Consider the following 12,272-nt stretch of genomic DNA (forward strand, 5'->3'; position numbering starts at 1 on the left):
CCAAACAAACTAAATATRAATYAAGTGCAGCAAAAAATGAARGRCAGTCTTAAGAAAGAGAGATTTTCYCTTGGATACTGTAACTTTGAAAAAACATCCAGAGTGGACATCAGATCCAAGATGCTAAGATGAAATCTCATGAGTTTGGAAAGACAGACGCAGAGATTCCAACTATGGAAGTTATTTTTATTGCCATTATAGCAAATTAAATATTGGCATACTCTTCCATTCCATTCTTTAAGAAAATATTAAAAGTTACAGAAGCTGCAGAAAGAGCTTCAAAAATTATTCAGATGCTCAAGATAAATGCATGATAGCAAGACACTTAAATGAACTTGGTCTACTTAGTTTATCAGAAGCAGACTGGGAAGAGTGTGACCATTCCAGTACACAAAATATTTCTTCAAGAAGGAAAATGTGGGTGTGATATGGAGAAAGACTATTAAAAAGCAAGCTGAGAACTGAAGTCAGGGAAATTCAAATAGGAAACATCTGCTTTAAAACCAAACACAGAGATGGTGTGAAAAAAACTACCAGTGGAAAAAAAAATAAAAAAAAAGTGAGTGTGGCACAGCTTTTTTTTCTGGCAGTCTTAAAAGTCCAGGTTGAATGTTCTTCCAAAGATGTGCTTTTGTCAAACATGAGTTTCTGGGCTCAGTGCCAGGGAGAAAGTACAAACAGTGCCTGTAATGGATAGGTGAGCAGACTAAATGGCTTCATTGTCTAATCTGGCCTCAGATTCTGAGAACTTGTGAGCTGGACCAATGTCAGACTTAATGATGTGCACAGCCACGTGCTGCCCTAAGCCTCCTGATCCCTTGCCTAATTATGTCYCCACACCAGTTTCCTCTTCTGAAATTGCCCAAGTGGGATCTTGGCACAAGGAGAAACATTTGGACAGATGTGACTGCCACAGTCAGTGATCCTGCCCTGAGTGAGCTGGGTACAGAACATAAAACAAAACCAGTGCTTCTGAATGACACTCTCCACATTTTTGTGCTGAAATGCTGTGCACCGTGGGACCCACCAGACCAAGCACAAGGAAAAGTRAGTAATACAGACATGGAAAACTAAAAAAGGGCACAGCCCTCACTCTTCTTCTCCAGCCATCAGCTGAACTGAAACATCAGCAAAACACAACGGCATCTGTGCAGAGCTGTGAAGCAGCTCACAAACCAACTGAGATGAACTTGGGCTGCACCTTCACTCTTCCCCCAAAGTAATGCAGCTGCTGAGCCAAGAAGGGTTTACTCTGCAGCCCTAAATACATGAGGGTACATCCACAACAATAACAAGCAGAATACAAACCATGTACCTAAGAACCTGTCAGCAAGGCTGTTGGACTGCAGAGCCAGGGCTGTTCGAAAACCCTTGCTGTCTGATGGGATGATGGTGGACTGACAGACAAAAGCTCCCACAAAATTAGAAAAATCTTCTGATTCTGCAACCATGTCCTTCAGAGTAACATCTGTGATATTGTCAGTGCAAATTGCCATCTTCTTCCCCTGCGGACAATCAGGAAAAAAAGGGAGAAGATGTTGGTTGTTGATAAAATGTGAAAAAGTTTGACTGCAAAAAAAGAGATTGCAAATTTCCTGATTGCAAACTGGATGAGATTCATGCCTTGTAACAACTTCATTTCTGCACCTGTCTGTCATAAGAGGGACTACCCACAATAAGAAACTGTGCCATTGTCAAAGCTCCGATTAAAGCCTTGTACAGACCCAGAAATACAATGTCACCTCTGGCAGGTGTCTTATCAGAAATCTGTGCTGTGGAGCACTCCTCTTTGTTTATCTTGACAGCACAGTGTTTACTTGCAGAGCATAGCAAAATGGCTTGCAAAGGAAAACTCTTATTTCCCTTGCCTTTAAATACTATACTGTAGAATAGCCCTTTATTTGGGAATTAATCCAGACAAAATATTTTCAAAGAACAAATATACATGCAATTTCTAAATAGATATATAGCCTTCAAGACTGCTGTAATGTCACATGTCAAGATCGGTGCTAGAATCAGAGCAACAGCTCAATGAAAGACAAATCACCAGATTAATTTTCCTGACAAAATGTCATTTCAYCTGATCATACAGTGGATTGTGTTGTAGTACCATTGTAGGACTTTGGGAAAGTGAACCAGATCCACAGGGGAGTGAGTTTATTCATACCTCTGGGGATTCAGTTGCTAGCAGCTCTAATCCAGGTGGWAGTTAAACAGTAAAGTGCTATTAAAAAATGTGACTACTCATTTGTCTTAACACATGCAAATCCTTTGGTACACAGGAAAAAGACTTCAGAACTTTACAGGGCTGAACATTATTGTAAACTACACGAGCTGGCTGTGGTGGGACAATGCACAATACTGGTACTGTTCTGAAAGGTCAATTTATGTGTGTGACAACCTTCTCTGGTTCAGTCCAAGGCCCAGACAGAGAAATCTCCACCCTGTGGCAGAGCCTGTTCGACTTAACAGACTAAACATATTTTTCTACCACCTTTCAAGGCTGCAAAGTCAGCACTGGGCATTTGGCAGACAGCAGGTGACCAGGGGCTCTGCGTACAACATCTCCAGTGAACTCAGGAGGGACACATACGGAAAGAAGCTGCCAGCTGAAAGACTCAGCCTCTTCACTTGAGTTCCTTGGTGGCAGCACACAAAGGTCAGGGCTGTGATGCAAGTGACTTAAAGGCACAAGAACTAAGGAAAAGCAGACATGTGACAGGGATTTTCTTCTGAGCATTATTTACAGCCTAAAACACTGTCACCTCTGCTCTGGAAAATCACTTGGCCGCCCAAAAGTCCTCTTGCACTGCAAAGCAGGATCCAAAAGGAAGTGTTTGAACAGTATTGGTGACAACTCAGTTAAAAGGGAGTGCTTGCTGTGCCTCAGTGTGACCCCAGAGCATCAAAACAAGCAACGAATTGGTTCATCCTCCCAACCCTCAACASCAGCTGAGCTCACCTCATTCCCACACAGGCTGATGTTAAAGAAGTGGAAGAACTTGGTCCCTCGGGAAGTGAAGCTGGGTCCGCTCATCAGTGAGCCCACCTGGCTGAGGTTGCTAAAATTGTAATTCAGGCTCTGGTTGTCCTTGATGTAGGACACCAGGCAGTCACTGTAGCAGGCAGAGTGGTCCTGCAAAGGAGAGGCATCCATTAAAGAACAGCTATGAAACAGCAGAAAAACATTCACCTCGGAGTTACAGCAAGGGTGCAGACAGGACTCCTTTCCTTGTTAGGGATAAAGAGGAACTCTGTCCTCTTCCTATAACTGATCTTTCCCTTGGGATAATTCCCATTCCCATTTCAGTCCCTTGCAATCACRTATCAGGACTACAATGTTCCCTAAGCCTGGTTTTTGTGTTGCCTGATGCATCAGCCWAGAGAATGGAATTTCTTGCTTTGTTTTGTTCTATGTGCTTTTAGGATCCCAATGTTCCAGCTTAAAGCYCTGCAAACAGACCAAAACACGGCCTTGGTAACACTTGCATTTTGTAAAGCAAACACAAGAAACAGCTCATGAAACAAGGACAGGATATGAGTTCAGCAAAAGACAAGCAGAGTATGAACAAACTGGAGCAGCTCTTCCAGCACCTGTGCAGCTCTTTGAACATGATAAATGTTTACCTATGCTGGCAGTTTCATGTAAGAGGAACTTGTTACAGGTTTCTAAAGGCCCAGAAACATCATCCAGCTGAGAAAGACCCTAAGTTTAAAAGAGCAGGTGTCTGGGATGGTTTTGGTGGGAGCACATACACGCTTATTGTGTTGGTACACTGTCCACAGTACACCTTCTTGAAATGAACTATTTTTTTTGAGCTGATGTTGCCACTTTTGTCTTATTATTTACAAACAGTAATCAGACTAGTGACATCTTTGGAAGAGTGGGCTCATAGGTTATAACTACACTCCGGTGCTCACAAGGCACATGTCTGCAGGAAAGCACTAAAAGCAGCTCTGTGAGAGCCCAATAAACACTGTGTGCCCATCACCCAGAAACACTCAGGGTCGGTACCTTGGTGCTCTTGCTGCCAGGCCCACAGGGGATGCAGGCCTCCCTGCCATAGACCTGGTGGATGGACAGGAAGGTGTCGGGCGGACACTCCTTGCACTGGCTGCTCTCTTTCTCGATGTAATGTCCTGGTGGGCAGGGCACGCAGGATGAGCCCAACTGCTCAGAGCCCAGGGCACAGGCSCGGCAAGAGGAGGCCACTCCGTCCACTGCGTTGGTCACTGTGATGGAGTAGATCTTGGCCATGTCATTGATGAACTGTCTGCTCTGGAACGAGAGCCAGGGAAACCACCCCAGTGTCACCACACCACGGCACTGGGACACCATCCACATCTCCATGCACCAATTCAGGGGTCAACTTATTCATGGCTGTGCCCTTCCTCATGGATTGTTCATCCACTGCTTCCTCCCAAGGGCTGCTTTGTGGTGAAAGCCACTCACCCCTTGTGAGAAACTTGTGAGCTACGACAGAGGACAAGAGCTCTGGCAGAGTGTCCAAGGAACGCTGCATTCTAAAGCCCCATACATAAAGAAGTACTTACATCTTGGCCCTCATTTATTCTCTGAAAGGCCCAAGTGAAGGTGAAGGAAGCGTTTTTGGAGATGATGTGAGTGTAGGATTGTCTTTCTTTACTTCTTTCCCATGATTCCACCACATTGGTATTTTTTCGATTAACATCCTATAAAATGGGCATAGTTTAAAAAAAAAAAGAAAAAAAAAACAAAAACACAAAAAAAAAAACCAAAACAAAAATTAAAAAAAAAAACCAAACAAAAACCCAACAGGAAATGCGGTCATACTACACTAAGCACCAGTGTTTTATGATANCACTAAGCACCAGTGTTTTATGATATAGAGATTAATGTATAAAAATGACTACACAATTGCATTTAACATTTAATAAAGCAAACATACTTATTTTGTTTTGCACAACTGACAAATCTTCAGGCTCTTTTAAATTGCCAGCTAATTTCCACTCAATTCTCTTTAAATTAAGAGCAGGTTCCTTTAAAAAAACACTAAATACAAAAAGGACCAGCTTCCCCTTTCAATGGAAGAGGCAAGGGAGCCAATTGCCTTCCTCAACTGATGGACTTTCAAACAAACATCTGCTGCCCTACTGATCCTCCAGTTATTGACAGGATCAAGTCTAAATTTCCAAACTGTCCTCTTCCCATTCCTCTGTCCCACATCTTGACTTGTCACTTTGTTACCAGATGCTAACTCAACAGCACAAGAGACACAATTTCATCAGTCAGTTTAACAGGGGAAAAATTTGCTCCTTAGTGCTCAACAATTTCTTTTAGAATAAACAGATAACCAGGAATGATTCACAACTCACATGGTGGAGGAATTTTCCTAGGTCATCCATTAAATCCTTCCTGCAAGGGCACTGCAGATACTAAACTAACGCCACGCTTAATCATAATAAACGAAGTGCAACTAATCACACCTATGCAGAGGTATTAAAGTGGCACATGGAATAGCAGGCTCAGTCCTCAGCCATGGACAAAGAGGTGTCACTTACTGCCATAAAGTACAGCACACAATCTGCTGAACAGATGGTCTCAAAAATAAAAGTAATCCGTCCGAGTTCTGACCCAGTTGCTCCTGTCACKGATGTCGGAGGTCTGTTTAACAGAGAAAGAACAAAACATTTACACAGTGCTCTCCAGACAGACAGCAGTCAATCCTTCAAATTCCTGTTTCAGATGGTGAAGCCATCAAAGTCCTGTCATAGAAAACCTGTCCTTGCAGAACAGAGGAGTCCAGRTTTCACAGTGCCTCTGCATTTTTTAAGTGTCTAAGTTTTTTATTGTACAGTTCCCTCCTTATAATAAATACCCAAACTTGACCATATTGGTAGGGAACCTTATTATTAAAATGTGTTACATACTTCAAGTGATTTACACCAATTTAATTGTTCCTACTCCAGCTGAAAAAATACCAAAGGGAGGGTGAGGTTCATCTTCCATACCTGTCTAAATATTTGGCACCTGGTCTGAGCCAGGAGTTTAAGCTCACTCTTGGCAAAGAGACACCAGCACCTCAAGCAGCTATTTCATCCTGTCTGAGGGTTCAGGAGTGGTGAGATATCCCATTTTCCTGCAGTGCCTGCATCTCCCTGCTGGCTTCAAGACTGTGCAGGTTGCCTGGAGCCACAGGACAAAGTAACTTGGGTTTCAATAAAATACATTTCAGGTAGGCTCCAGTATCCAYCCCATGACAGGTTTATATGGTCACTTTGGAATAATTTACAAACAGAGGGATAGGAACATCTTTTCTCATTTTCCAGACAGCCAATTGGCTGTATCTTGGACTAAAGTAAATACTGCTAAAAACCAAGGTCTTACACACTCGCCTGCCTCAATGGACAAACTGGGGACACAGGAATAAACTTCAAGTTTCCTCTTGTCTCTTATTCATTACATTATTCCACTTCAGAAAGGGAAACTCAGATTACCCCTGGGATGGTGTGAAATAGGTATAAGAGACAGAAATAAATGAGAAAGAGATGAAAAAAAACCCATTCCTTACTTAAATCCTGGGATGTGCAGGTTCAAGATAAGATAGTCATTGTCAGAGCCTCCTGCCCCACTCTGGATGTGGTCACCAGCCACCTCCCAACCTTCACAGGAMAGAAAAAGAAAAAAATTTCAATGAATGGGTGGCAAAATAAGTGTACRTTACTGTAATTTTTAAACAATTCAGTATTTCAGTGTATTTTAATGATGCCTGATATAAAATACAAAGCAATATCCCAATGCTTTTGAATGAAGGATTTTAGCAATTGTATGAACTGCTGATTTTACAGGCAATTGTCACCTCTGAAATCAGCAAAGCAAYTGAAATTCCCTGACCTGTGCTGTGCAGCTCGAGGGGGATGATCCATCTGATATTTTTCAGCCTTAAAACAGATGAATCAGTGAATCTCTGTGTTAAATTTTAAGCACATACTTCAGTTCCSCTCTGCTCAACACACATAATTCAAAGCTTGAGTTACATCAGTCTGACAGGGTGGATCAGACTGAGGAAAATCTGTCAGAGAAGGCTGGAGAAGTCCCAAACAGGATCATTTTCACCAGTGAGCTGTGACTGCTCTCTGCTGMAATTTTAGCACAGAGAAAGCTCTGAGTGCTAAACGAACAAAACCACAGACTGTAATTAAACTTTCCAAAATAATTATGTGTGACCTCGATGGGCATAGTTATGACAAAACAGAGAATGAGATAAACTAGGGAGAAGACAAAACAGTGCTTTCTTCAGTGGGGAACTGAAAGCATCTGAAGTTGCAATAAAGCCATTTATTTTAAGGGAGATTTCACAGAAGCTGCAGCTCCTGCCCTCTTCTGGTACACATGAGGTTTTTCATTTCTTTGTGACACAGTGACATTGTTTCCTATGGGAAATTTCAAGCCTGGTGTAACTAAAGAAAAGGGAGGGAACATTACAACAGGGATCCATGCAGGAGACAGGCACACAATACAGGGAATTCGGCTCACCATTCATCCCATCACACTTTGAGTTGCCAACATTAAAGCAAGATGTCTTCATGTTTCCAGGCAGGATGTTCCACCACTTGTACTCAAACCCAAGAGCTGGCTCGGTCCCAGCAGGGCAGGCTTTGCACTCTAAGGGTGGAAGGGCAGAAAAGGATATCACACAGCCAAAGCACATCTCAAAGAGTGTTTTAAAGAACATAGATACTGCTTTTTAAATCTCTGGTGCAAGTAATAAGCAAAGAAAATAGTGTATTTCTTTGTATTTAAACAGTCAAAGACTTATCAGGGCAAGAAGAGTGGAAATGAGACCAGCAGTTTRAAAATTGTAGATCATAACCTAATGGTAAGAAATCTGGGTTAGTGGGAACTGGTCCCCCAAGTCACACTTCCTTTTAATGAATTCAGCTGAAGGTTTGATAAATAACACTTCCCAGAAAATGCTGTAGGGGACCACTGGGCCAATGCATCTCAGAATCAATGAGCCAGAGTTCAGGCTAGACAGTGTTGGCAGGGTACCCTTCTGACTGGGCTTAAAATGAGGTTTTCACAGGGAACAATTTGGCACCGACAGGAGAAGGGGTGAGGGGGAACGACTGGCTGTAAATGTTCTGATTCCCTTCTCAGAATCCCTTAAAATAACTCTCAGGATGTTTCTATCAGCCAAGAAATGCACCCAGAGCAGATCAACTTAGAGCAGCAACTCCTGATAAGTAAGGACTGAGGAGAGAAAACAGCTATCCAACTCCTGTTCTCCAATATTATTTAACGAGGATTTTACACAAAATGAACTCTGGCTTATCAGATGTGTCACTAAACTAAATCATGTGCGAGCAGATGACTGCTTGTGGAGACACATGAGATCTTTTTGCASTCTCCTACCCTGTGTGCCATCCGAAAATGTGCCTGGTGGGCAGGGAGTACAGGAAGATGAGGCGTTGTTGTAGAAGCCAGGATTGCAGGGTGGACAGTCCTGCCTCTCTCCAGAAGGAGGGAGGGTCAGTGCACCGGGAAGATCCTCTCTGCAGATCTTGGGTTCAATCCACTTGTACATGATCTGAGTCTGCAAAGAGAAGGCACTGAGCTCACACCGTGTGCTATGAAGTTTTAGGATGGGATGCACCGATCAAGGTCCCCCTTGTAAAATGGATTAGGGCATTCCCATCATCTGAGGCCAAAAACAAACCTTGCACATTCACTACAATAAAGGGAAGGCTGGAAAAGGGCAACAGAAGTGATTGGGTTCACAGGAGTTTCCAAGGTATGAGACTAAGAACAAAACAAAAATGTGAGGCTTAAAACAATTACTACTGTTCATTCCTATTTAAGTAGTAAATTTCCCCATGCAAATGGTCCTGAAGAACATCAAATAATTCTAACAGCTGGACAAGCATTTTAATCACAGTGACACAAAATATAACTTCTGCCATGTAAAAGCCTTTAATTGGGAAGGTATTTGATAGTAGAGAGCACCACAAGTTCTGCATTTTTAATTCATACTGGCCTGCTTTTGAGAAGTCCCCAATTTCTCTCCAGCCATTTTTCACCTACTGAGGAAATGCCAAAACCATGCAGGACCTCTGCCAAACTCCCTGCAATCCCTTGTCATCACACAAGGAACAGTTTATGAACACTAACATGAGTCAGTCCATGTGTGTTACCACACACAACAGTGTCACTTCTTCATCATCACCTCCCTTTGAGGACAAGTTTCTGTCTTCAGGAGATACATCTTAGGAGAGATGTATCACCCATGAAGCTTGGTCTCAAATTTCATTTAATTTTGRGTCTATCTCTGAAAGGGTTTTGAATCTCAAGATGAAACTCAACCGAGTTCCATAGCTCAGAAAGCCAGCAGCAAGAGTTTAACCTGTCCATATCTCCCACTTTGGGTGTTCCACCCTTTGGTCCGAGCAGTCAGAGATCCTTGAGGCTGGAGGCTCTGATTAGGGAGATTTCACCTTATGAATTTGATCCAGACCCACTGTCACCCTTAGCAGTGAGCTGCTTGCACTCGGAGTTAGACCTCTGGTAACTTACTGAAGAAGTATTGATCCTTTTTGAAACAATTTCAAAAAATAACCTGAAGAAGCCTCAGTTCAGGCTCAGGCCCTGGCTCCTGTGAGCTGCAGTTAAGCTGAGGCTCTTACCCTCATCTCTGCCTGCACTCCATTGCAGCCATGCCTGTGCCAGGTCATGTTCCCTGGCTGACCCAMATCCTGACTGACCCATGGACACACTGCTCCAGCTGGACATTGGCCGTGTCTCATCTCCATGGACTCATCTGGCCACCTTGGCTGAATGTGGTCACKGGCACCGGGTCTGCTTTGCTCAGATATTGAGTGACTGCTCCTTCTGCCAGAGTGGCACCACTTCCAATGGATCAGGGCCTGTTCCTGCCCTTGCTCTTGAACATTGGGAGGATTCTCTGGAATGTTGCCCCAGAAATGCTTCAGCAGCATCAAGGTGCACAGCATTTAAAATAAAAAGGCTCAGGATCTGGCAAAGCACCTGTGTGATCACCCAGAGCCCAAGCACACCGCACACCACAGGAATCCTTCAGCATCTGAGCAGGGGAGGGGGGGGTCAGAGTGCCCATGGCCATGTGTGAGGGGTTCTGAGACTGGGGCTGAATCACCCTGGCATTTTTAATGCAGSAGGTAGATGGAAAGCCAAGAGGAGGCAAGTGCCTAAATCTCCTGAGGCCCCTTCTACACACAGAGTGGAATGTCAGAAGAGAGACAACAACTGATTATTCAGTGAAAACCTGGCTTCTTTTAGTAACCATGGATCAACAGGCTGGGCCTCTCACTGAGCTGCATCACATGGAGATGGCTGGGGAGTACAGCAAACCTGAACCATTTCCAGAGATGCAGAGCAGTGGAAGCAATCCTGACACCTCAGCCAGTGTCTGTGTGCCTGTGGCACCTGCTGCTGCTGTTGTAACTGGACAATGAAGGGTGTCTGCAGAAAGACCCTCTCTGCATTCCAATGAGGCCACCAGGGAAGGGGAAGGCCAGTGAGGAGATGGGAAAAGGATCAATAACAGGAACCTGTTCAGTGCCTGGGAGACTCTGATCACACAAAGCAGTGACAGGACAATCCGCAGGAGGCTGCAATTAAAGCTGTACCTGGGGGTGTAGYTGTGAATGCTGCTGCTGATTTCTTGAGTCATTAGAGACAGTTAACAGAGCAGAAWTCAGCGAGTCAAGACCAGGCTGCAGAGCCTGCCAGCTCTGGGGATAAACTCACTGATGCTTCGTTATTAAAGCATGCAAGCTCTCAGCTGCATTTTGGAATTCACAGAACGGRAGACTCCAAAATACTCCGTCCTGCCAGCAAATATTAGGCCAGCAACATACAGGTGTTAGGGAATTTGACTATCTGCAATCCCATCTGGATMTAAGAGACATGGGAAAGAGACAAAACTCTGTGGTTTTCCTACAGCAGTAAACAGGAGTTTCTTCTCCAAATTCTTCCAAAGCTAGRACAAAGCCAGGCTGCTCTACCAGCAGGTGCCTCTATAAGAGACCAAATGGAGCTMAGGTCTCTGAGTGAAACAATCTCCTGAGAGTCCAGTGATTTGAGGTATCCCATGGGAAAATCACATTGCCAGCAGCCAAGCTGCTGCACATGAACACTCCAGGCTATGTAARTATCATTATTTTAACAGACCACGAGCTTTTCTTTAATGCTCAAAGGGACATGGCACACATCATACCTGTGCAGCCAAACACTCTTCCACCTGAAACAGGAATGCTCCCTTGTGCCATGGTATCACCTGCATTATGCCTGGGCATTGCTGGCACAGTTATCACAAGCCCAAAATCTGCCAGGAAAGATTATTAACAACTAAAGAGCTGGGTTTGTGCTGGGACAGCACCTCACCCTGTGCTCCTCCCAGCATAGAAGTTTGGAAGTAGCTCCAGTGACCCCATCAAACCCACCCCAAGTGCAAGGAGCTTATCATCTCACAACAACACACCCCATGTCTGGCAGTTTCTTACAGAGGGATAAAGGCTGTGGAGAGGGCAGGCAAAGGAAAAGCCCAAAGCCTCAGAGAGATTCAGTGCCAGAAGCAAAATTGGGAAAGTAATTGGGAAAGGGATTCCTAAAAAAATTACCTTGTTTTCAAATGCAGAGATAGCAGTAAGGTCAATGAGCTTAAAAATAGTATCATGCCTTCTACTTACTTTTCCCTCCTTATCACACGGGGTATGGATCTGGAAAAAGTCTTTGCTTGTGCAAGGAGGTCGCTCTATACACGCACTGGATCCCTCCTCTAAAAAGAAAATGTGAGAAATGGGATATTAAACTATCAAATGGTCCCTGGGGGGGAAAAAAACCAAAAACATAACAATTAAACAAACATAGCAAGCTTAAAATCTGGAGGTTGAAATGAGTCAGCAGAAATATACAAAATAAGAATGAAAAATCAAGCCCTTAATGGGGCCTGCATGAACCTTTCCCTGAACTGAATTAGGGGAACAGGGAAAATACCAGCTGTGCTCATACTGACACACTGAAATCCATTGATTCAGTGTAGCCGGGGAGAATTAYTAGGAAGAAGKTTTTTACTAYGAGGATGGTGACCTGGAACAGGTCACCCACAAAAGTTGTGAATGTCCGTGGAAACAATCAAGGCCAGGTTGGATGGGGCTTTSAGCAAACTGATCTAGTGGAAGCTTCCCTTCCCATGGCACCAATGTTGGAACCTTAGATTATCTCTAAGGTCCTTTACAACCCAAACCATYCTCTG

The 12,272-nt window shown here is 43.8% G+C and overlaps 1 protein-coding gene across 1 annotated transcript in view; it reads right to left on the reverse strand.

Annotated features, from left to right (window-relative positions):
- ELAPOR2 (endosome-lysosome associated apoptosis and autophagy regulator family member 2) overlaps positions 1–12,272 on the reverse strand; it is a 92,407-nt gene that overhangs the window by 11,335 nt on the left and 68,800 nt on the right. The window contains exons 8-16 of the mRNA XM_057366420.1: positions 11,707–11,795; positions 8,396–8,576; positions 7,517–7,645; positions 6,552–6,642; positions 5,542–5,644; positions 4,555–4,692; positions 4,016–4,279; positions 2,963–3,136; positions 1,316–1,505 (exon numbers count right to left, since the gene is read on the reverse strand). Coding sequence (XP_057222403.1) covers positions 1,316–1,505; positions 2,963–3,136; positions 4,016–4,279; positions 4,555–4,692; positions 5,542–5,644; positions 6,552–6,642; positions 7,517–7,645; positions 8,396–8,576; positions 11,707–11,795 — 1,359 coding nt within the window. The remainder of the gene's footprint in view (positions 1–1,315; positions 1,506–2,962; positions 3,137–4,015; positions 4,280–4,554; positions 4,693–5,541; positions 5,645–6,551; positions 6,643–7,516; positions 7,646–8,395; positions 8,577–11,706; positions 11,796–12,272) is intronic.

The sequence above is a fragment of the Malurus melanocephalus genome, unplaced genomic scaffold (genome assembly GCF_030028575.1).
Source record: "Malurus melanocephalus ecotype Western Australia unplaced genomic scaffold, MMel_1.1 scaffold_65, whole genome shotgun sequence".
In the NCBI taxonomy this organism is placed as follows: domain Eukaryota; kingdom Metazoa; phylum Chordata; class Aves; order Passeriformes; family Maluridae; genus Malurus; species Malurus melanocephalus.